The sequence below is a fragment of the Staurois parvus genome, unplaced genomic scaffold (assembly GCF_062004578.1).
Source record: "Staurois parvus isolate SC_StPar_1 unplaced genomic scaffold, SC_StPar_1.0 ptg000349l, whole genome shotgun sequence".
In the NCBI taxonomy this organism is placed as follows: Eukaryota; Metazoa; Chordata; class Amphibia; order Anura; family Ranidae; genus Staurois; species Staurois parvus.
This window is the reverse complement of record NW_028318145.1, coordinates 3,762,410-3,788,291: the sequence shown is the minus strand read 5'-3', so window position 1 is coordinate 3,788,291 and position 25,882 is coordinate 3,762,410. Positions and strand designations below refer to the sequence as shown.

General features: G+C 40.3%; 1 protein-coding gene across 2 annotated transcripts in view; it reads right to left on the bottom strand.

Moving 5' to 3' along the window:
* CLYBL (citramalyl-CoA lyase) overlaps positions 1 to 25,882 on the bottom strand; it is a 496,984-nt gene that overhangs the window by 196,293 nt on the left and 274,809 nt on the right. For both annotated transcript variants that reach the window (XM_089684538.1, XM_089684539.1), the window contains exon 2: positions 826 to 1,033. In XM_089684538.1, the coding sequence (XP_089540664.1) occupies positions 826 to 1,033 (208 nt within the window). The remainder of the gene's footprint in view (positions 1 to 825; positions 1,034 to 25,882) is intronic.

The following is a 25,882-nucleotide window of genomic DNA, read 5'->3' as shown; positions in this document are numbered from 1 at the left end:
AGGTGCTTGATTTTATACACCTGTGGCCATGGAGGTGATTGGAATACCTTAATCCATTAATTTGGAGGGGTGACCCAATACTTTTGGCAATATAGTGTATATATACACATACACACAAACACACACGCATTCTATATACCTTTTTATTCTTTTTATTATAAGCGATCAAACAATCTCTGTTCTCTGCTACATAAGGCAGCATACTGTATGGGCTTTGGTTTGCTCTGAGGAAGAGGGCATGGCCCTTAAAATGCATTAGCCGTGCCTAATTTGATGGACATGCATCTGGTGGTTTCTTGGTTATTGTATATACCCGTGCCATTTCTCTTTTTGTGAGTATAATGGATTCCAGGTTTTAATTAAAAAGATTTACAGTAACGCACATGGCTGGTGCACCCCCTTTTATGTTTGTGGTTCAGCTGCATAAGGGCCTTAGAGAGGTGGGGGTAGAGAAACAGCAAGACACTGATCTTCCCAGTGAATGGGTGTGCAGGGGGGGAGCATGTCAGAACAGGTCTGATCATTGGAGGACAGGTAAACTGTGCTCCCAGGATACCTTTTAACATAAGTACAAGGTACAACAGGCGCATATCAGGAATATGAAATGCTGGGGTAACATATTATTTAAAGAAAAGATTTCCCATGCAGGTCATGCCATTGTAGACCCTTGAAATGTACGCTGCCTCCAAATACTAGGCTTGATAATGACTGTTTAGGACCTTTTCTATAGCACTGAGGTTACTATAAAGTGACTGGATTTTTTTATATTTAGATTTGACATTTACCAAAGATCTTTTTCTATTAAAACAATATGTAATGACATACCTTTTTATTGATAGCTACACCATCTTCACAGTCTAGCACTGCACAATCTACATTGAGAGTAGCTATTTTTTGGATTTTTCTTTCATCATTTCCAGGTACATATAGTACAGCTCTTCGAGGTATGTACTTGTGAACTGTACGAATGTGGGAGTACAGACAGCTGGTTCTTTGTATTCTCAGGAATCCACTTGCAAATGCAGCACACTTCCTGTAAAAAAACAAAACAAAACAAAAAAAACACACATCTTAAAAAACCTGAATCTCAGTATATGAAATCATAACATTAATAGGTCCTGCATTGTGATGTAAAATATATATAATAAAAGCCAATATTTTTGTAAATAACTTAGCAATTCATTGACTTTATGTGCTTGCTATTACAGACAAAAATAATAGACCATGTTGTCCTGGTAGACAGATTAAAAATGAATATATTCTATAATATTTTTGTGTTTTCTTTTGTGCTATGCATAAATTATTATAACTATGTTAAAAATGTATATATATTTTACTTTTACTGGTTGGCTTGCTTATACTTTGATTTCCTATTTCTCCTAATTCTCCCATATTTTAAAACTTTAAATGACCCCAATTCCAAACAATCAGGGATTTGGGAATTACAAACATTTGTACAATGTTAAACTATTTTTATGCTTTTTTAAGTTAAGGAATATGTCTTTATGATGTGGCAAAAATTAATGTTGGCATGACAAATTTCATTTTAATTAAGAAATTTTAATTGTACTTTAACTATTTATTTAATTTTAATTACAGTTACATGCATCTACTTAATGATGCTCTGGGTCTTATATATTTGTGATTGCGCAAATCTAAAACCTTATGATTTAAAGCATTCCCAAAACTTTCTTGGCAAGTATAAACAGCATTTTTTTTGAAAGCAAGAATGAAAGGATTTTACAGTTCTTTCTTTGCTAGAATGTTTACCAGCATATACTGTTATTATTTTATCTGGTAAATACAGTGGGGCAAAAAAGTATTTAGTCAGCCACCAATTGTGCAAGTTCTCCCACTTAAAAAGATGAGAGAGGCCTGTAATTGGCATCATAGGTAGACCTCAACTATGAGAGACAAAATGAGAAAACAAAACCAGACAATCACATTGGCTGATTTGGAAAGAATTTATTGCAAATTATGGTGGAAAAAAGGTATTTGGTCAATATCAAAAGTTCATCTCAATACTTTGTTATATATCCTTTGTTGGCAATGACAGAGGTCAAACGTTTCCTGTAAGTCTTCACAAGGTTGGCACACACTGTTATGGTATGTTGGCCTATTCCTCCATGCAGATGTCTTCTAGAGCAGTGATGTTTTGGGGCTGTCGCTGGGCAACATGGACTTTCAACTCCCTTCAAAGGTTTTCTATGGGGTTGAGATCGGAGACTCGCTAGGCCACTCCAGTACCTTGAAATGCTTCTTACAAAGCCACTCCTTTGTTGCCCGGGCAGTATGTTTGGGATCATTGTCATGTTGGAAGACCCAGCCATGTTTCATCTTCAATGCCCTTGCTGATGGAAGGAGGTTTGCACTCAAAATCTCACGATACATGGCCCCATTCATTCTGTCCTGTACATGGATCGGTCGTCCTGGTCCCTTTGCGGAGAAACAGCCCCAAAGCATGATGTTGCCACCCCCATGCTTCACAGTAGCTATGGTGTTCTTTGGATGCAGCTCAGCATTCTCTCTCCTCCAAACACGACGAGTTGTGTTTCTACCAAACAGTTCTATTTTGGTTTCATCTGACCATATGACATTCTCCCAATCCTCTTCTGGATCATCCAAATGCTCTCTAGCAAACTTCAGATGGGCCCGGACATGTACTGGCTTAAGCAGGGGGACATGTCTGGCACTTCAGGATCTGAGTCCCTGGAGGCGTAGTGTGTTACCGATAGTAGCCTTTGTTACATTGGTCCCAGCTCTCCGCAGGTCATTCACTAGGTCCCCCTGTGTGGTCCTGGGATTTTTGCTTACCATTCTTGTGATCATTTTGACCCCACGGGGAGAGATCTTGCGTGGAGCCCCAGATCGAGGGAGATTATCAGTGGTCTTGTATGTCTTCCATTTTCAAATTATTGCTCCCACAGTTGATTTGTTCACACCAAGCTGCTTGCCTATTGCAGATTCAGTCTTCCCAGCCTGGTGTAGGTCTACAATTTTGTTTCTGGTGTCCTTCGACAGCTCTTTAGTCTTCACCATAGTGGAGTTTGGAGTGTGACTGTTTGAGGTTGTGGACAGGTGTCTTTTATACTGATAAGTTCAAACAGGTGCCATTGATACAGGTAATGAGTGCAGGACAGAGGAGCCTCTTAAAGAAGAAGGTACAGGTCTGTGAGAGCCAGAAATCTTGCTTGTTTGTAGGTGACCAAATACTTATTTTCCACCATAATTTGCAAATAAATTCTTTCCAAATCAGCCAATGTGATTGTCTGGATTTTTTTTCTCATTTTGTCTCTCATAGTTGAGGTCTACCTATGATGCCAATTTCAGGCCTCTCTCATCTTTTTAACTGGGAGAACTTGCACAATTGGTGGCTGACTAAATACTTTTTTGCCCCACTGTAAATGAATGTGTGTGGTGTTAAAAACTGGAAAAAAAATTATTTACAGTATCTTAGTGTTATTAAGAAAATTGTATTCTGGAACAGATACATTTAACAGCAAAGTGGACCAGTAGTTATTGGTGCTGTAACGTAGTGTTGGTATTTCCTGGCACTGACATGCAAGAATTCAATCTGCTTCTGGGTTAGGACATTGCAAAAATATGGAACATGGGCTAATATACTGTTGGAGGTTAGTTTTCTGGGGTTTCTTATACTGCAGCTTACCAATTCATAGATGTGATGGATGCATTTTGTTCTCTTTTTTCCTTTATTTCACCTGTGAATCTAGCCAGTAAGTCTGATTTTTTCAACTTCCTTTATAAGACCAAGCTGCCCAGCAAAAATGGCAGTTAGAGGGGTGAGACAAACCATTTAACACTGACAGTGGTTATTACAATGATCATCGTTCATTAATTTATTTAAAACCTTTACCAAAAGGAAAAAAATAAGTTGCTGTAATGAAAGAAAACCTTTTAGATGACTTTAATTTATTAGTCAAGTTCATCTATATTTGCTAGTTGCTTTAACACTACCCTCTCCCTTGATTAAGAATTCTGTTGTCCAAAGGTGTCCCCACTGCTCTCCTATCCAGAGTGGAGCCACCCTCAGACAGGAAGTGTATTACTTGCCAGATCACCATGGCAAAATATAGAAAAAAGCCTAAAAAAAGGAAATGAGGGGGCGTGTCCAAGATGGCGCCGGGAGCAGACGCTTCTTTCTGAAGCTCCGGCACCCTGATCCTCCATCCGTTACCATCCGAGGTACGGAGGCTGCCCACAAAGGATCCCTGGCTGTCCAGACTCTACCTGACATCTGAGGAGGGGTGTCGAGTTGCTCTGCCCCTTCTCTGAGCATCTGGGGCGCGGGGTGGACTGAGGCCTACCGCGGCGTGTGAAGCCGCGGTGTTTCCTAGATCCGCGGCCGGAGCGGATCGCCATCGCGGCCGGACTGCCGCACTGTCGCATTGCCCGCCAACCTCTGGAGTCAGGTCAGCTATTGGGGCAGGCTGGGTGGGCTCCCTTAGTCCTCCTGGTGGCCTGGTGGAATATACTATGTCCCTGCAGGATCCTGGCAGGATACTGGAGGTCTGACCTGCTACAGGACGGGTGCTGGATGGGGGAAGGCATCCTTCTGCATAGTCCCCTTCCCCAGTGGATAAATCAGGGGTGCCAAGGGGAAAATGCCAGAGTGACTTCCTTGGGCCGTGCCACCGAGACATTCATCTCGGCCATTGGGCTTCTACACCCTAACATAACACTTCAATAGTCTGGGGGCGACTTGGAAATCTGTGGACCGCTTTCGGCAATGCACCGTACTCCCCGCACTAAACTTAAACACCGGGCCAAACAGCAATCCCCTTCACAGGGCCACATTGCCAAGTTGATACCTAGCCCGCCTGAGCCTGATGATAACACCCAACTTCCAGGAGACCCTGAGTCTGATGGTGATAGTCAGCGGCAATTCCCGTCGGGGATGGTTGATCCTCTTGAACATAATCCCGAAGCCTCTGGAACGTCTGGAGTTTGATCGTATCCATAGAGCTCTAGCACCTAAGCCCACGGAGGGTCCTCCCAGAGACATTATTATTAAATTCCACTTCTATCGCACTAAGGAACGTCTACTGCAGGCAGCTCGGAATCGTTCAGTTTTGGAGTTTCAAGGTCATTCTGTCCATCTGTTCGCGGATCTGTCCCCAGTCACAATTGCCAAACGTCGTTCTCTGAGACCTTATCTTCGGATTCTTCAGTCAGCTGATATCAAGTACAGATGGGGCTTCCCTTTCAAGCTTTCATTCTCCTTTCAAGGTCGTCAATTCCAAGCTTCTTCGCCAGCGGATCTCCGGCGTCACTTTCGGGAGCTCAAACTGGAGTTGCCACAATCCCAGAGTGAGGAGACTTTAATACCTACGCGTCATCAAAATTCCCAGTCTTCGCATAAATCTCCTCCTAGTCAAAGCGGTTCACAGGCTCTTCGATCCCTACAGGCCCAGCGCTTTCAGGAAATCTCTGCGACCTGATGTTTGGAAGCTGGCCGCCAGTATGTAGCTTAGTCCCCTGTGGATTTTTTTCTTTTCTTTTTTTTGGCTGCCACTTTCTGGACTTGAGTCTAGATTTGTTCAGGGATTTCATATTTCCGTGTGTCTTATCTCTTCCAATCAAGAGTGGATGTTACTTTTCTCTGCATTGATTGGTTGAGATCTTTATTGTCCCGCGAGTTTTGGATTGCCTATTCACAGGTGTATTAGCCTCAGTTGTTTGTATAATGTTTGTATATTCTATATCACTGCCGAGTTGTTCTGGTGGCTGGTCGTGTCCCCCTTCGAGCTGGCTAGCGGTCTGGTCTTCTGTCCCACCCGCTACCTGGCCTTTATGTGGGTGTTTTACCCACAGGTGATTACTATACTGTTTGAATCATTCTCCATGATTTCCAGATATCTTGCTTGTATATTAAAGGTCTTCTTGTCCTCTCCTTTCTTCTTAGTTTCTTTCTCCTTGTCTTTTGTCATGTATGTTTTGTGTTTTTGCAAATTTTTGTTTCCAGGGCTCCCGGGGATCGTGGCGGATTTTATGTTCTTTCCTTTTAGATTTCCATGTCGTTGAACTGGTTATCGCTGAATGTCCAGGGGATGAACTCTCCACAGAAACGGGTAAAGATATTTAAGTTTCTTCAGGCTCGCCAAGTTGATATTGATTGTTTGCAAGAAACCCACTTCTCCACTACTTCTGCTCCAAAATATTTTGATGCACGTTACCCTCAGATATTTCAAGCTACTGGTCCCACTAAACAGAGAGGTGTATTGGTTGCTTTCCATAGTAAAACTCCATTTGTCTGTGTGAAGCGTATTGCTGATCCTAATGGCAGATACCTTCTGCTCCAGGGTACGATCCATGGAATAGAGGTTACTATAATGTCCTATTACGCTCCTAACGTCAACCCTGGACCTTTTCTGTCACATCTATGTTCTCTCCTGGCCACACATCAAAGGGGTACGCTTCTGATGGCGGGGGATTCAAATTTAGTGTTAAACCCTGCACTAGATAAATATCCAGCAGAGCGCTCTGACCCTTCCACATCAGCGAAGTCCTTTACACGGACGTTAACTACCCATGACCTGGTAGATTTATGGCGTGAATTTCATCCTCAGGGGAAAGATTACACTTATTATTCACATCCCCATCATTCTCATTCTAGAATTGATCATGCCTTCGTTTCACGTAAACATCTCCCTTTGGTTCGTTCTATTTCTATCCTAACAGTCCCATGGTCAGACCATGAGCCTATTTTGGTTGTCTGTCGAGCTCTCCTTTGCAGGCCGACCTTCTCTTCATGGATAATGAATGACTCCTTGCTTTCACTGAAGGAGATTCAGACGGAGCTACAAAGTAAGTCTCAGGAATATTTTCAATTAAACTCGGGTTCTGTCTCTTCTTCAGTAACATTGTGGGAAGCATACAAGGCAGTTCTTAGGGGACATATTATCCATATAGCTTCAAGGCGAAAGAAAGAACGACAGCTTAAGCAACGTCAGTTAGAATCGAAGTTAGCTTCCGCGTCAGCCCAGTTTAAACAGTCACCTTCCCCGTCAAATCGTAGACTCTTGGATCAGGCTCACTTAGAATGGGATCTGTGCCTAACAGATGAGGCTGAACGCTCCTTGCGTTGGACTCGCCAGAAGTGGTATAGCAAAGCTAACAAACCAGATTCTATGTTGGCCCGTAGATTGCGTTCTTTTGAGCAACACCCCAAACCGATATCTTTACGTATTCGTCACAATACTCTTACGAGCAACCCAGTAACGGTTTTAGAGGAGTTCCGGCACAGACTAGCTAAACTTTACTCTGATCCCACCCAGGCTGACCCTCAGTCTATTTCTGACTTTTTATCTAGGTTGCCCTTACCTACTTTAACGTCGGCCCATAAGGATTTGATGGACCGTAATATCCAAGTATCTGAGGTTTTACAATGTATAGCAGAACTGAAAACGGGTAAACGCCCAGGTCCTGATGGATATACGGCATTATATTATAAGAAATTAGCTGATGTGCTCGCTCCCCACCTTGCCGCTATGTTTAATGCGGTGAAGGGAGGTTCGAATTTTTCTCCGGACTCTTTAACTGCTAATGTGGTTATGATCCCTAAACCGGATCGTGACCATTCTTCCTGGGCTAATTATAGGCCTATTTCTCTTATCAATATTGACATGAAGATTCTTACTAAGATTTTGGCTACTCGATTGAATTCCTTCCTTTCTCGTCTGATTAAAAAGGACCAGGTGGGATTTGTTCCCATAGGCAGGCCGGAGATGCTATCAGACGTATTTTACAACTGCAACATTTGGCCCATACTCGTAAAATCGATATGATGCTCTTATCCTTAGACATCAATAAGGCCTTTGACACTTTATCCTGGCCGTATCTCCTGTCGGTCCTCCATCGTTTTGGCTTTGGCCCTTCCTTCTTACGATGGATCTCTTCACTATATACATCCCCTCAAGCGAAGCTTAGATACTACGGATTTGAGTCTTCTACGTTCTCGGTTTCCAGAGGTACTAGGCAGGGCTGCCCGCTTTCCCCTTTACTTTTTATTTTAGCCCTGGAACCGTTGGCTGAAGCAATCCGTATACATCCTGATATTAAGGGAATTGATGTGGCAGGCTCCCAACATAAATTGTCGTTGTTTGCGGATGACATATTATTGTCAATTTCGAATCCGGGGATTACTTTGCCTAATTTACTTGCAGTTCTGGATTCCTTTGCCACCCTTTCAGGTTTACATGTCAATCCAGCTAAATCAAGAGCTATGTCAGTTACCCTCCCACCATCACTTTTGACTACTTTGAAGCAAACGTTCCCCTTTCAATGGCTCTCGGCCTTACCATACTTAGGAATTACGCTTACCCCGACATATGAGGGACTGTATCAGGCTAACTTCCCCACTGTCTTTCATGAGTTGACCGAACTCTTGTCCTCTTGGTCTCATTTCCCGTTATCATGGTTTGGTAGAATTAATGCAATCCGTATGACTTATCTCCCTAAACTACTTTACCTATTTCGTGTTCTGCCAGTTTCAGTACCTTCGCATATATTGCGTATACATCAGCGAAAACTTCTGTCCTTTATTTGGGGCTCCTCTCGACCCAGAATTAGCAAACATATCTTATTTGCGCGGCGGAATGTGGGCGGGTTATCAGTTCCAAATCTCCAGTCTTACTACTTGGCGGCTAACATTGCCCCTTTAGCTCATATTCATGCATCTCACCATTTCCCCCTGTGGGCTGTAGTAGATATGATGGATTCTCACCCGATACCGCTCCCCTCCTTGCCATGGCTCCCTATTTCCCAACGTCCATCTACCCTTAGCCCGATATTGACACTTGCGCTTCGTCTTTGGGATTCTGTCAAATACTCCGCTGGCATTATCTCTCCTCACCTGCCTCTGATACGTCTATTACATAACCCATTATTCCCTCCGGGTAGGGATAACCCTAGACAGTTTGTCTGGTGGCAGGCGCATGGTTTTTATGATGTTCATTCACTCCCATCTCCCACCAGAATAATTACCTTTGACACTCTGCGTTCTTCTTATAACATTCCCCTCCGAGAACATTTTGGTTATCTTCAACTTCGTCACTTTATTCATACTTTAATACGTACGCATCCAGGACCTTATCGTCTATCCCCTTTTGAAAGCCAGTGTAGACATAGACCTCATGCTCCAGGTCTGATCTCCCTGATTTATTCTTCCATTATATCTTCTAGAACTCCTCCGGTTCGTTCCTATCATCAGCGTTGGCAGTCGGAATTAGGGGGAACCTTGGATCAACAAGACTGGCAGCATATGACCCAAACATTATCTAAGTGTTCCAGGAATGTCATTATTCTTGAGAATGCCTACAAAATTCTATACCGATGGTACTATACGCCTGCCCGTCTAGCCAGTTTTATCCCTACCTATTCCCCGGTTTGTTTTCGAGGATGCCAACAATTGGGTACCATGGCCCACATCTGGTGGACTTGCCCTAAAGTAAGCAGGTTGTGGATCAGGGTGTATGCCCTCCTCCGCACTATTCTTCATACAGACATCAAACGTAATCCATATGAAGCGCTTCTATTTAAACCAATAGAGGGCCTTCTCCGCTCTGAACGGCAACTGGCATCACATTTATTTATGGCAACTAAATTGACGATTGCGAGGGCTTGGAAGACTCCTGTCCTTAGCTATGAGGCTGTCAAAAATCGGATGAACTTCATAATGGTCAATGAAAAACTGACGGCTATATTGTTGGATACCCATACAAAATTTCTGCAGATATGGCGTCCCTGGGTGGATATAGCTCAGCCCTCGAGATTCGACCAGTCCCTTCTATCGATATGAGGATGGATCCTGCTGTGACCCCCCGGAGCCCCTCCCTCCCCCCCTTTTTTTTGTGTGTGTGTGTTGTCCATGTCTCTCTACTATTTGTCTTTTTCTACTCTTTTGTTTACTCTGTCCTTAAACATAATTTACGGATTGTGCCTGCTGTTTTCTGCGCTACTTCCACACTACTATTTATGCAATCTAGATTTCTTTCTAAACTCTAGGTCATGAATATGTACGGTTTTATTTTTTTGATGCGGCCTTTTCTCGGGCCTCTCCTGCTTTTTATAATGTTGATGTAGCAAAACTTCCCTTTAGGGTTTACATTATCATTGACCCACAAAGATCTGTTACCCGTTCCCTCCCAACCTCCCTCCCCACCCCTTCCCTCAGGGCACCTATATACATTTTTCAGATTATGCTTTTATCGATACATGCCTTGCACCAGCTTCCCTTCATTTATTGTAATATGTAACTGTTGGTCATTGAATTTTTGCTTTGACTGTCTGTTTATTTTTGCTTATTATTCAATAAAGCTTTTTGTAAAAGAAAAAAAGGAAATTAATGCTGCCACTACATTTAACAATCGCTAAGCTGCAGTATATTGCATTTTTGTTTTGGATTTAATAATGCTTAAAATTAAAGGGCTCATTTTGGGCTTAGATACATGTTAACCACTTCAATACCGGGCACTTTTACCCCCTTCCTGCCCAGGCTAATTTTCTCACACTTTGAATGACAACTGCGCAGTCATGCAATGCTGTACCCAAAATAAATTTTTATAATTTTTGTTTACACAACTAGACCTTTCTTTTGGTGGTATTTAATTACCACTGGGGTTTTTATTTTTTGCTAAATTAACAAAAAAGGACCGAAAAATAAGAAAAAAAGAAAACATTTTTCTTTATTTTTGCTTTACAGTTTAGCAAATAAATAATTGTTCTTCATAAATTTAAGCCAAGATGCATTCTACTACATTTCTTTGGTAAAAATAACCAAAATCAGTATTTATTATATAGTCTGTAAGAAAGCTATAGCATTCACAAACTATGGCATATATCTGAAAATATCTGAAGATCAATCCTGAAGTAGGCCAATCTAATTTCTTGTATAAAAGAAAAAAAAACCCTATGGGACTTTATTGCAGCAAACTAACACATTACACATATACCCAAGAAAACTTTTTAAAAAAAGGAATATCAGCTTTATTACATAGACATACTTGTAAAAAAATACATTATTTTAAAAAAACATTCGCTCTGACAAATATTACAAAAAAATGTCTTCATAAAATGAGAGAATCCCCAAAAAAGGGAGAAAGTTATCCAGATGCGTTTCGATCATTCAACATTATTGATCTTCTTCAGGGGGCATAGATACAGAGAGAATTTCTAATGAACACATAGAAGTAAATCATAATATGCATATATAGACAATTAGTCAATAGCATTATATCATTACCATAATAGTACTTACAAAAAATAAATATTAGAGCAATTGTAAGATGATGGCATTCAGGATGAAACCGCATGAACCGAAGCCCCAACGGAGTGGACACTCAAGGAGAACAAGAGTGGTCAGATGTTGATCCCATGGAACCAACAGCAATTAGAAAACATCAGATCACCCTCTACACCTTCTATGAACATCACAAAAAACTAAATTAATTACATACAAGGCTTATCTCATGGGCTTAAAGGATGATACTCAAAGTGATCTAGAAAAAGGAGGACCAACCAAGTTGAAGCATGGGCAATACGCATAATAGATTGAAGTATTTTTCATTCAGTGGTGAAGATATCACTGGTCCCACAGAACCGCAACTCGGGGCAATTAATTAAAAGAGTGAAATACTTTTTTCTTCAATAGCGAAAATGTCACAGATTCCATAGAACAGGAGCCCAAGATAGTTGAACTGCGATGGAAATCAAAAGATTATGAATATACTGGCAGACTGCCTTGGATAGTATTAAAAATTAATCATTATTATGGCTATCCACAGTACTTTCTGCAATATAGAAATGTAGAAGTATCTTTGCCTCAGATTAATAAGGTGTGGAGATATAATAAAAAAAATCTCAACAGGCAAAACTGTATCCAGATAGAGTATCTATAATAAAAATCACACCAAACGGTGAGAGTACTGACAAATTAACATGATAATAAATGGCTATCTGTGCCAGTATATTCATAATCTTTTTATTTCCATCGCAGTTCAACTATCTTGGGCTCCTGTTCTATGGAATCTGTGACATTTTCACCATTGAAGAAAAAAGTATTTCACTCTTTTAATTAATTGCCCCGAGTTGCGGTTCTGTGGGACCAGTGATATCTTCACCACTGAATGAAAAATACTTCAATCTATTATGCGTATTGCCCATGCTTCAACATGGTTAGTCCTCCTTTTTCTATATCACTTTGAGTATCATCCTTTAAGCCCATGAGATAAGTCTTGCATGTAATTCATTTTGTTTTTTGTGATGTTCGTAGAAGGTGTAGAGGGTGATCTGATGTTCCCTAGTTGCTGTTGGCTCCATGGGATCGACATCTGACCACTCTTGTTCTCCTTGAGTGTCCACTCCGTTGGGGCTTTGGTTCATGCGGTTTCATCCTGGATGCCATCATCTTACAATTGCTCTGACAAATATTTATTTTTTGTAAGTACTATTATGGTAATGATATAATGCTATTGACTAATTGTCTATATATGCATATTATGATTTACTTCTATGTGTTCATTAGAAATTCTCTCTGTATCTATGCCCCCTGAAGAAGATCAACAATGTGGAATGGTCAGAGTAACATTATCCCTTTTTTGGGGATTCTCTCATTTTGTGAAAAAAGTTTTTTGTAATATTTGTCAGAGCTGTTTTTTAAAAATGATGTATTTTTTTACAAGTATGTCTGTAATAAAGCTGATATTCCTTTTTAAAAAAGTTTTCTTGGGTATATGTGTAATGTGTTAGTTTGCTGCAATAAAGTCCCATAGGGTTTTTTTTCCTCTTTTATGTATCTATCAGGGACCCAAAAATGTCAGAACAGTACAGATATTCCCCAAATTACCCCTTTTTGCAAAGTAGAGTCTGAGGTATTTAGTAAGAGGCATGGCAAGTTCTTTGAAGTTGTAATTTTTTTGTCATTTTTTTTGGAAAATTAAGAAATGAAAAAAAAAAGCCACAATATTTTTTTTACATAAAGTGTATTTTTGACCAAAAACCATATTTTAGTGTTTCAGACATATAAGAAGTGATTCAGCGAGTGCTAGGAGTAATCAATTGGAGCAGCAAATGCACTAAAAGGAAACCTTAAAACCCTCTAAAATGTTGAAAAACCAGACAGTGCAGCGCTAATAAAACAATATATGTGTATACTGTATATGCCTGAGGCTCAACATATACTCATAAATAATGAAATATGATAAGACCATAATTTTTAAAGTCCGGAAAATAGTGTATAAAAGTTCTATAGTACTCTTTAGAAAGGTACAATCGGGAAGGTGACTCAGGTACTCCCAATAAGGCATAAACTTGGTGTCGTGCAGGGAATAGAAAAATTGCGCACTCACCAGATGCGCAATTAACCGCTTGCCGCCCTGCCATTGTGTATATACGTGTGCTCCGCACTCCCGACACATTCGCGGGTAGGGGTGCGCGCGCGCTCCCGCCGACCCGCGGGTGACAGGATTCGATCCAGGAGGGATCAATCATTAGATTTCAGCCAGTGATTTCTGGCTGAAATCACATGATCGGTCCCTGTCCTGTGTTGACATTTACACAGGGCAGGATATGATGTCATTCTTCTCTGCCTGGACACATTCCGTTCCAGACAGAGAAGAAGACATCCAAACAGTGAGTAAAACACTACACACTGACAGTTAGAACACTCTAGGTCACATTTAACCCCCTGATCGCCCCCCCCCAGTTAACCCCTTCACTGCCCTGTCACCAGTGTCACTGATCAGTGAAGCGATTTTTACTGATCAGTGTCGCTGGCGACTTCCGATAGAGTTAGCGCCCCTCCCAGATAGCGCCAGTTTGCCCGCTAATACACCAGTAGTCCCGTCTAACCCCTTGATCGCCCCCCCCAGTTAACCCCTTCACTGCCCTGTCACCAGTGTCACTGATCAGTGAACCAATTTTTACTGATCACTGTATCAGTGTCGCTGGCGACTTCCGATAGTGTTAGCGCCCCTCCCAGATAGCGCCAGATTGCCCGCCAGTGCACCAGTAATCCCGTTTAACCCCTTGATCACCCCCCCCCCCCAGTTAACCCCTTCACTGCCCTGTCACCAGTGTCACTGATCAGTGAACCAATTTTTACTGATCACTGTAGCAGTGTCGCTGGCGACTTCCGATAGTGTTAGCGCCCCTCCCAGATAGCGCCAGTTTGCCCGCTAGTACACCAGTAATCCCGTTTAACCCCTTGATCGCCCCCCCCAGTTAACCCCTTCACTGCCCTGTCACCAGTGTCACTGATCAGTGAACCAATTTTTACTGATCACTGTATCAGTGTCGCTGGCGACTTCCGATAGTGTTAGCGCCCCTCCCAGATAGCGCCAGATTGCCCGCTAGTACACCAGTAATCCCATTTAGCCCTTAATCTCCTCCCCCCAGTTAACCCCTTCACTGCCCTGTCACCAGTGTCACTGATCAGTGAACCAATTTTTACTGATCACTGTATCAGTGTCTCGCTGGCGACTTCCGATAGTGTTAGCGCCCCTCCCAGATAGCACCAGATTGCCCGCTAGTACACCAGTAATCCCATTTAACCCCTTAATCTCCCCCCCCCCAGTTAACCCCTTCACTGCCCTGTCACCAGTGTCACTGATCAGTGAAGCGATTTTTACTGATCACTGTATCAGTGTCGCTGGCGACCTCCGATAGTGTTAGCGCCCCTCCCAGATAGCGGCAGATTGCCCGCTAGTACACCAGTAATCCCATTTAACCCCTTAATCCCCCCCCCCAGTTAACCCCTTCACTGCCCTGTCACCAGTGTCACTGATCAGTGAACCGATTTTTACTGATCACTGTATCAGTGTCGCTGGCGACTTCCGATAGTGTTAGCGCCCCTCCCAGATAGTGCCAGATTGCCCGCTAATACACCAATAATCCCGTCTAACCCTTTGTTCGCCCCCCCCCCCCCCCTGAGTTGACCCCTTCACTGCCCTGTCACCAGTGTCATTGATCAGTGAACAGATTTTTACTGATCACTGTATCAGTGTCGCTGGCGACTTCCGATAGTGTTAGCGCCCCTCCCAGATAGCGCCAGTTTGCCCGCTAGTGCACCAGAAATCCCATTTAACCCCTTGATCGCCCCCCTCCCCCCCAGTTAACCCCTTCACTGCCCTGTCACCAGTGTCATTGATTACAGTGAACAGATTTTTACTGATCACTGTATTAGTGTCACTGGTGACTTCCGATAGTGTTAGCGCCCCTCCTAGATAGCGCCAGTTTGCCCGCTAATGCACGGGATTTTTTTTACCAAAAACACGTACCAGAATACATTTTGGCTTAAATTTATGACTAACTTTGAGTTTACAATATATTTTTTATAGCTGAAAGTAGAAAATATTGTTTTTTTTCAAAAGTTTCGTGGTTTTTTTGTTTATAGCGCAAAAAATAAAAAGCGCACAGGTGATAAAATACCACCAAAAGAAAGCTCTATTTGTGTGAAAAAAAGGACATAAATTTAGTTTGGGTACAGCATTGCATGACCGCGCAATTATCATTTGAATTAGTGCAGCGCCAAACAGCAAAAAAAGGCCTGGTCATTAAGGGGGGTAAATCCTCAGGAGGGCAAGTGGTTAATCATTCATCTGAAGATAGCATGTACCCCTAACCAAAGGTCAATTTCACTAATAAATGTAAACATAAATATTCTGTTGGTTGTTGAGGGATGACATTATCTTTGCAATAAACAGAACTGTCACTTAGGTTTTGATTCACTTCATTTTTTTTAATTCCCTGAAAGCTGACAAGCCTGCCAGTATGTGTTGGTCCATTCTGGCAGGTGCAGCTTTGAACTCACACATCTCTGAATGTCTTGATGCTCATCTACAAACCCTGGTCAAATATTCTCTGGTTATCTCAAGTATATGAAAAGTGTTTACTTGCTTTCACTGTTTTCTGCAGTCTGTATTTGTTTGGTGTACCCTGGATGTCAGGGCTCTATAGTTTTTGAATCTCCAGTAACATAAAACTTTAGACCATTTAATTTCAAGTAGGTAACTGGGACTTTTGTTAATTTTTTTGCAATAGAAAATAAAGATTAGGTACAGGGTGGTGGAGTGAGATTTTTTTTTCTCTCTGGGGATGAGCTTTAAAACTGAGGTTTTATATATATATATATATATATATATATATATATATATATATATATATATATATATAGTGAAGGAAATAAGTATTTGATCGCCTGCTGATTTTGAATGTTTGCCCACTCACAAAGAAATGATCAGTCTAAAAATCGAATGGTAGGTGTATTGTAACACAGAGACAGAATAGCAACAAAAAAGCCAAAATAAATGCATGGCTAACAAATTATGCACGGATTTGCATGTTCATGAGGGAAATAAGTATTTGATCCGCTATCATTCAGCAGGATTTCTGGCTACCAGGTGTCTTTCAAACAGGTAACAAGCTGAGATTAGAAGCATTCTCTTAAAGGGAGTGCTGCTAATTTCATTTTGTTACCTGTATAAAAGACACCTGTCCACAGGAGCAATCCAACAATCAGATTCCAAACTCTCCACCATGGCAAAGATTAAAGAGCTGTCCAAGGATGTCAGGGACAAGATTGTAGACCTACACAAGACTGGCCTGGGCTACCAAACTATCGCCAAGCAGCTTGGTGAGAAGGTGACAACAGTTGGTGCAATCATTCGCAAATGGAAGAAACATAAAACAAATGTCAGTCTCCCTAGGTGTAGTGCACCATGCAAGATCTCACCTCATGGAGTGTCAATGATCATGAGAACAGTGAGGAATCATTCCAGAACTACACGTGAGGATCTTGTCAATGATCTCCAGGCAGCTGGGACCACAGTCACCAAGAAAACAATTGGTAACACACTACGCCAACAAGGACTGAAATCCTGCAGTGCCTGCAAGGTCCCTCTGCTCAAGAAAGCACATGTCCAGGCCCCTCTGAAGTTTTCCACTCAACATCTGAATGATGAAGAGGAGGACTGATTGAAAGTGTTGATCTGCCAAGAGGAGTGGGCCAAAATCCCTCCTGAGATGTGTGCAAACCTGGTGGCCAACTGCAGGAAACGTCTGACCTTTGTGATTACCAACAAGGGATTTGCCACCAAGTACGAAGTCATGTTTTGTTAAGGGATCAAATACTTATTTCACTCATGAACATGCAAATCAGTGCATAATTTGTTAGACATGCATTTCTTTTGAATTTTTTGTTGCTATTCTGTCTATCAGTGTTACAATACACCGACCATTCAATTTTTAGACTGATCATTTCTTTGTGAGTGGTCAAACATTCAAAATCAGCAGGGGATCAAATACTTATCTCCTTCACTGTATATACATATATATATATATATATATATATATATCTCAAAACAATTAACGGAGCACTTTGAAAACACATCAGATCTCACTGGGGAAAATATCGTGCTGGATATCTATACTGATATGGACTGGGTAATGTGCTAGGAACGTAATAATGCCCCATTGTTTGATGGAAATGAAAATTATCAACCTACAGAGGACTGAATTAAAAAATAACACGAGAATCAAAGTGAAAAAATGATGCAGTCCTTTTTGCTGAAATTTAATTTCAGCAACTCAAAATAGTACTGTGGTTTGTATTGCCCCCCATGTGCTTGTATGCATGCCTGACATCGGGACATGCTCCTAATGAGACGATGGATGGTGTCCTGGGGTTTTTTCTACAAGATCTGGACCAGGGTATCACTGAGCTCCTGGACAGTCTCAGGTGCAACCTGGTGGCATTGAATGGACCGAAACATGATATCCCAGAGGTGCTCTATTGAATATAGGTCAGGCGAGCGTGAGGGCCATTCAATGGTATAAATTCCTTTATCCTCCAGGAACTGCCTGCATACTCTCGCCCCATGAGGCCGGGCATTGTCGTGCACCAGAGGAACCCAGGATCCACTGCACCAGTATAGGATCTGGCAATGGGTCCAAGGATTTCATCCCAATTCCTAATGGCAGTCAGGGTGCCATTGTCTAGCTTGTAGAGGTCTGTGTGTCCCTTCATAGATGTGCCTTCCCAGACCATCACTGACCCACCACCAAAACGGTCATGATGAACGATGTTGCAGGCAGCATAAGGTTCTCCAAGGCTTCTTTAGACCCTTTCACGTCTGCCATATGTGGACAGGGTGAACCTGCTCTCATCTGTGAAAAGCACAGGGTGCCAGTGGCGGACCTGCCAATTCTGGTGTTTAATGGCCAATGGCAATCGAGCTCTATGGTGCCGGGCAGTGAGCACAGGGGCTCACTAGAGGATGTCGGGCCCTCAGGCCATCCTCATGAAGTCTGTTTCTGATTGTTTGGTCAGAGACATTCACACCAGTGGCCTGCTGGAAGTAATTTTGTAGGGCTCTGGCAATGCTCATCCTGTTACTCCTTGCACAAAGGAGAAGATACCGGTCCTGCTGATGGGGTAAGGACCTTCTAGGGCCCTGTCCAGCTCTCCAAGAGTAACTGCCTGTCTCCTGGAATCTCCTCCATGTTTTTGAGAGACAGCAAACCTTCTGGCAATGGCACGTATTGGTGTGCCATCCTGGAGGAGTTGGACTGCCTGTGCAACCTTTGTAGGGTCCAGGTATCACCTCATGCTACCAGTAGTAAAACTGACCCTAGCCAAATGCAAAACTAGTGAAAAACAGCCAGAAAAGATGAGTAGGGAAAAAAATGTCAGTGGCCTCCACCTGTAAAACCATTCCTGTTTTGGGGGTTGTCTCATTGTTGCCCATCTAATGCACCTGTTGTTAATTTCATTAACACCAAAGCAGCTGAAACTAATTAACAACCCCCTCTGCTACTTAACTGAACTGACCATATCAATATCCCAGGAGTTTAATTGACTTGATGCTTTACTCTGATTAAAATATATATATGAGGTCCACAAGGTTTAGGAGTGTGTCTAAGGGAATGTTTGACCAAATCCCATTATTTGCATATATTGTTTCTGCTAAAAATCCTTCTCTCGGTGTCTCCTAATAGTGATATTGTCCTTAGTGACCATCTGTGAGAGTGAATTGTAGTCTCTGCTACAAAGAAAAGTTGTGTCATCCATCATCTTCTGATCTCTCTGTTAATAGAATTTGTATTACTAAAATCCAACACTATATTGCATTCTGTGAATGGGCAGAGGACATGCCATTAACTGCCCCTTTACCCATTTACAGAATGTGATGCATTGTAAGATTGAAGACAAGTTCTGGGAATGGCAGAAAAGGGAAAGTGGGTGTCATAACTTTCTTCACTACAGGTAACTCTTGCCAGAAGGCAGCTACTCAGGACAGTAATCTGTGACTCTGCACAGGCACTGAGGGGAAGCAGACACCAGCAGGTAATGGGATACACACCATTACACATAACTAATATTTACAGTACTATATCCCCAAAAATATATGCTCATTTTCAGGTTCAAGTTTGAATTGCATCTGATAACTTATTAATATTAAAGTAAAACCATAGCAACACAATATAAATAAGATTTAATACTTTAGAACTTCAAAAAGAGAGAGGCATTTTTGCAGAGATGTACAGATAGTGCAGTGCCCTGCTGCAAACAAATTGGGTGTGGCTTTATTGCAGCACAAGAGCTTGACAAAAGAAAACAAGTAAGAAAAATTAATAATAGCGCCTATGGTCAAAATTATATAACTTACTAATAGTGTACCAGCTGCAAAAAATCACCATATATAAAGTGTACCAATAAATAAATAATTTGCGCTAGTAAATGTGTATAAATATATAAATGTATATAAAGAAATCATCAAATCATAAGTCCAGAAAAAAATATATATATGCCAATACCACAAAAAAATATAAAAAAACTTTTAAGTGCAAAAAACTTTTGTGCAAAAAAAGTGTCTAAATATGAAAAATTTCACCAAAAAACTTTGATAATATAATGGCAGATCATCCATAAATATATCTTCAGAAACGGAAACTCTGCAACACACCGATCATCATCGATCGAAATAACAGGATGAAAAACTTTATAGTTAATCGAAAATCCACTTCTCCAATAGATAAAGGACCACCTTCAAACGTATCTATGGGGGGAAATGCCAAGCACTCGAGAGAAACAGAAAGACTTCATGGTGCAATATTATAAAAACCAATTCCTTTATTAGGTACTCATTGCACTTACTCAAGAGGTGTCCCAGCCGACACCAGCATCAACAGCATAACAGCAATCGCATAAACGAGTCTGGCTACTCAGCACATGCGCAGTAGCTGGCAGCCAAAAACGTAATGACGTCACATCAATCAAGCTCCCCCCTACGCGTTTCGTTATCGACGTCCTCACGGAGCGGATAGATGTGAGACGTCTCAACCTCCTTAAATATTCACTCACAGGAAACGAACAGCTGACATCAATGGGGAATCAAGCAAAAGCAAGCCGCCCCACAGATGACAGGAGTCCACAAAGGATATACAATGTATCCAATATATTTGCCATCACAAGCAAAAAAACTTTAAAACAAGAGAACAAAAATAGAATAAAAAGAAATTTAAATAAAACACTAATGATAAATAAATTAAATAAATAAATACATTAACGGGCCTGCACCCTCTAAGACTGTGTTTCAAAAAGGGAACTTAAAGGGCCAGTAACACTTTAAACACAAATAAAGGGGAACTCTAGTAATAATACAAAAATAATGCAAAAATTGTACAAAAAACATACAATCTCCCATATATCATCTTTAAACAGTTGCCTATATAAAAATATACTTAAAATAACATAAAAATTAAAAATTTGTGAGAAAACAATTCAAATCTATATCGACATTTAACCCAAATGGTTGCAAGGAATTTAGTTCATAAATCCAAAACGTCTCTTTTTTGGAAATCTCATTAACCAAATCCGAGCCCCTCCAATGGGGTTTTACCATCTCGATCCCATAAAAGGTAAGTAAGCTCGGATCACAATTATGTACCAATTTGAAATGTTTGGATACACTATGTTTATCAAATCCTTTTACTATGTTTCTTATATGTTCGCCTATTCTTGTTTTTAAACATCTCCCAGTTCTCCCAATATATCTCAAATGACATGGACATTCTAAAACATAAATCACATGTGTAGAATTGCATGTAATCAGGGATTTAATATCATATTCTTTTTTGGAAAATGAAGAGCAGAATGACTTTCTTTTTTTATTATTACCAACTTTTACAGTCCTACAAACTTTACACTTCCTACAAGGAAAAAAACCATTTAAATTTGGAAACAGATCGAACTTTTTTGGGGGTTCGATGACATTGCGAGCCAGTTTCATCCTAAGAGACTTATTTTTCTTATAAATGAATTTAGGAGTTTTAGATAAGAATTTATTTAGTATATCATCTTTTAACAAAATGGGCCAATATTTTTTAAAAATTCGTTCAATATTTTTGTATTGCATATTATAGTTGGTAATAAAGGGTACATTATTTTCAAATCCCAAATGAGCCTTTCTATTTCCAAGAAACGTCTCCCTATCTTTAATACTAATCGAATTTCTCTCTTTAATCAAAAAGGTCTTATCATACCCTTTCTCTATAAATCTTTCAATTAACACCTCAGATTGATCGAAAAAATCTTTGTTAGCGCTACAATTTCTTTTTAATCTGGTAAACTGACTTTTTGGAGTGCTATATAACCAATTTGGGTGATGTCCACTAGAAATAGGTATATAGCTGTTTTTGTCCACTTCCTTGAAGTAAGTTTTGGTACAAATTTGGCCATTATCTTTATATAGGACCAGATCCAAAAAATTAATTTGCTCAAAATCACTCATAACAGTGAATCTCAATCCATAGCGGTTCATATTAATATATTCCATAAAGGAATCGAGCTTTTCTCTGGATCCATCCCATACCATTATAATGTCATCAATATACCTCTTGTATAGCGCCATCTCTGGCCATTTATTGAAAATACTTTCTTCCTCCCATTTATCCATTACCAGATTTGCCACACTGGGAGCATACTTAGCTCCCATGGCAACACCCTTACATTGCTGAAAAAAAGTGTTGTTGTACCAAAAGAAATTGTTATTCATCGCAAATTCAAGTAATTCAACAACAAATTTCCTCTGCGATCTTTTCAGGAGTGATTTATGTTTAAGGGCCCATTTTACCGCATTAATTCCATCATTTTGATCGATGTTAGTATATAAAGATTCTACATCTATAGTAACCAACATACAATTATCAACATTATGTAATTCTTTAAGGATGTTAATAAGATGTCCACCATCTCTCAAAAAAGCCCTATTTGTCATAACAATGTTTTTCAGAAAAGTATCAACATATTCACCAACTCTTGCAAATAAAGAATTTATCCCACTCACAATGGGTCTCCCCGGAGGGTTCTCCTTATTTTTGTGTATTTTTGGTAAATAGTATATAGTAGGTATTTATATCTGCTCTTCATTTTCCAAAAAAGAATATGATATTAAATCCCTGATTACATGCAATTCCACACATGTGATTTATGTTTTAGAATGTCCATGTCATTTGAGATATATTGGGAGAACTGGGAGATGTTTAAAAACAAGAATAGGCGAACATATAAGAAACATAGTAAAAGGATTTGATAAACATAGTGTATCCAAACATTTCAAATTGGTACATAATTGTGATCCGAGCTTACTTACCTTTTATGGGATCGAGATGGTAAAACCCCATTGGAGGGGCTCGGATTTGGTTAATGAGATTTCCAAAAAAGAGACGTTTTGGATTTATGAACTAAATTCCTTGCAACCATTTGGGTTAAATGTCGATATAGATTTGAATTGTTTTCTCACAAATTTTTAATTTTTATGTTATTTTAAGTATATTTTTATATAGGCAACTGTTTAAAGATGATATATGGGAGATTGTATGTTTTTTGTACAATTTTTGCATTATTTTTGTATTATTACTAGAGTTCCCCTTTATTTGTGTTTAAAGTGTTACTGGCCCTTTAAGTTCCCTTTTTGAAACACAGTCTTAGAGGGTGCAGGCCCGTTAATGTATTTATTTATTTAATTTATTTATCATTAGTGTTTTATTTAAATTTCTTTTTATTCTATTTTTGTTCTCTTGTTTTAAAGTTTTTTTGCTTGTGATGGCAAATATATTGGATACATTGTATATCCTTTGTGGACTCCTGTCATCTGTGGGGCGGCTTGCTTTTGCTTGATTCCCCATTGATGTCAGCTGTTCGTTTCCTGTGAGTGAATATTTAAGGAGGTTGAGACGTCTCACATCTATCCGCTCCGTGAGGACGTCGATGACGAAACGCGTAGGGCGGAGCTTGATTGATGTGACGTCATTACGTTTTTGGCTGCCAGCTACTGCGCATGTGCTGAGTAGCCAGGCTCGTTTATGTGATTGCTGTTATGCTGTTGATGCTGGTGTCGGCTGGGACACCTCTTGAGTAAGTGCAATGAGTACCTAATAAAGGAATTGGTTTTTATAATATTGCACCATGAAGTCTTTCTGTTTCTCTCAAGTGCTTGGCATTTCCCCCCATGGATACGTTTGAAGGTGGTCCTTTATCTATTGGAGAAGTGGATTTTCGATTAACTATAAAGTTTTTCATCCTGTTATTTCGATCGATGATGATCGGTGTGTTGCAGAGTTTCTGTTTCTGAAGATATATTTATGGATGATCTGCCATTATATTATCAAGGTTTTTTGGTGATTTTTCATATTTAGACACTTTTTTTGCACAAAAGTTTTTTGCACTTAAAAGTTTTTTTATATTTTTTTGTGGTATTGGCATATATATATTTTTTTCTGGACTTATGATTTGATGATTTCTTTATATACATTTATATATTTATACACATTTACTAGCGCAAATTATTTATTTAAAAGAAAACAAGTGCAGTCACCATATCGAAGGACTCATAAGTTATTATTATACAGTATTTATATAGCGCCAAAAGGTTTGCTCAGCGCTGTACATTATAGTGGGGGACAGTACATGAGACAATACAGTAACAAAACAATACACAAGGGGTTTGAGGGCCCTGCTCTTTTGAGCTTACAATCTAGGAGTTGCTATAGAATACATTATTGTGTTTGGACTTGGGCTTGGTTCTTTGCTTTACTACCCTGACTTAAGTGATCCCTCATTTGGGAGCATGTGTGCTCTCAAAGCAGACTGCAAAAGCGGGCTATGTAAGCATGAAAAGGTGAGAACCAACTGCACTGCACACCCATATCTCGTTAATACCCTTTAACCAGAGCATGATGCAGTGAAATACAGGTAAAGATCACAATCACTGGTTACTAAAGCTTTTGAATACAAGAGTGCTTAAAAAAAGTGATTCAGGATTATATCTTTCTGACTGCAAGATTATTGAGTAAATAGGCAGTTTTTCTTTATCAGAGAAAGATTTACTTGTGTTAAACTAACCACATTAAGGCAATGATTGTCAAAAGGACCAACGGCCTAACAAAAATGCTGGTCTGTACCCCACACTCTACACTGGTTCAAGCACTACAGGCAGTGTCATTAAGGTGTGAGCTACAATGCCGTACAATTTACTTGTTATTTAAGTACTGGCGGACAACACACTTCCTTATACAGGGTTCATAGAGTATTCCCCTATTTTGGATAATAAAAACTTATCAGAGCTTGGTGGCTTAGAGAACGTTAATAACTGGAAGAAGGGAATAGTACGACTCTAGCAATTATACTCTTCTATACTCTTTTCCTGAGTTGAGAGATGAGTTTGGTCTCTTGAATAAATGCTTTTACCAATACTTGCAGATAAGGCATGCATTGGTAGTTTTAGTTTAAAACCGTACCATTGGACTCGAGTAATTCCCCTTTTTTAAAAAGCTACTTCCACTAAAGGGTTAAAATCAAATCCGTATGCCAGTATACATCTAGTAGCGTTGGAAAAGGAGGTGGACCTTTCATGTAGAGCAAGATGGGTAGAAGACGTGGGAGAGCTGATAGATGAGCAGTGGAACCATATTTTAGAGTCAATGGATCTATTAACCTCCCTGGCGGTATTCTCGAGTGTAGCTCGGGGTAAAGTTTCAGCACCACAAGCGGTAACCCCAAGCTACACTCGGGAATACCCTGCAGAGCTTCTCTTCTTCACTTACCTTGCCCTGCACTCCCGCAATGTCCCTCCTGCAGTGTCCCCTGTATTGTCCTCCAGCGGATGCCGGCATCTGTCTCCTGGGTTCCGTCCCCTGCAACGTCGGGACGTATGGGGGACAGAACCGTCAGGAAATTTGAAAATGACAAATAGTGACATTCACTAAATTCACTAAAATCACATAGTAAAACATTACTGTATCAAACCATTTCACATACATTTTGGCCTGAGTGCTTTGTCCTGTGCCCTGCCTACATTTTTACTGTTCTTTCTGCCTGGAAACTGAGAAATGTCCATGGCGTCCAAAAAGCGTCCCTTTAGGTCAAAAGCGGTTTTAGACCAGCTAGAGAAAAGCGATAGTAAATCAGAACCACTTGCAGAATTGAGTGATAATGATTTGTGGGGAAATTCGTCATCAGATACTGAAAACGATTTTGCAACTTTGCTCAATGATGTGCGAACTTGCCGCTATATTTCAATTTTCAGTGTTTTTGGTTTGATTATATTATTGAATTAAATTTATTATTATTATATTAGTATTTTAACATACCCGGGATGTTTACTAGACTTGTTCGGACAGATTTCAGGGAGTTATTCCTAAAAATTACAGGCCTACAATAAAAAAAATACATATTTCTATGCAAAAACATGTACCGCTTTGAGCACAGAAATATGGACATAATCAGACTGCTAGGGAGGTTAAACTTGTAACAAAAATTGATGCAAATCTTTATAATACATAGGGCATATTATACACCACAGAAATT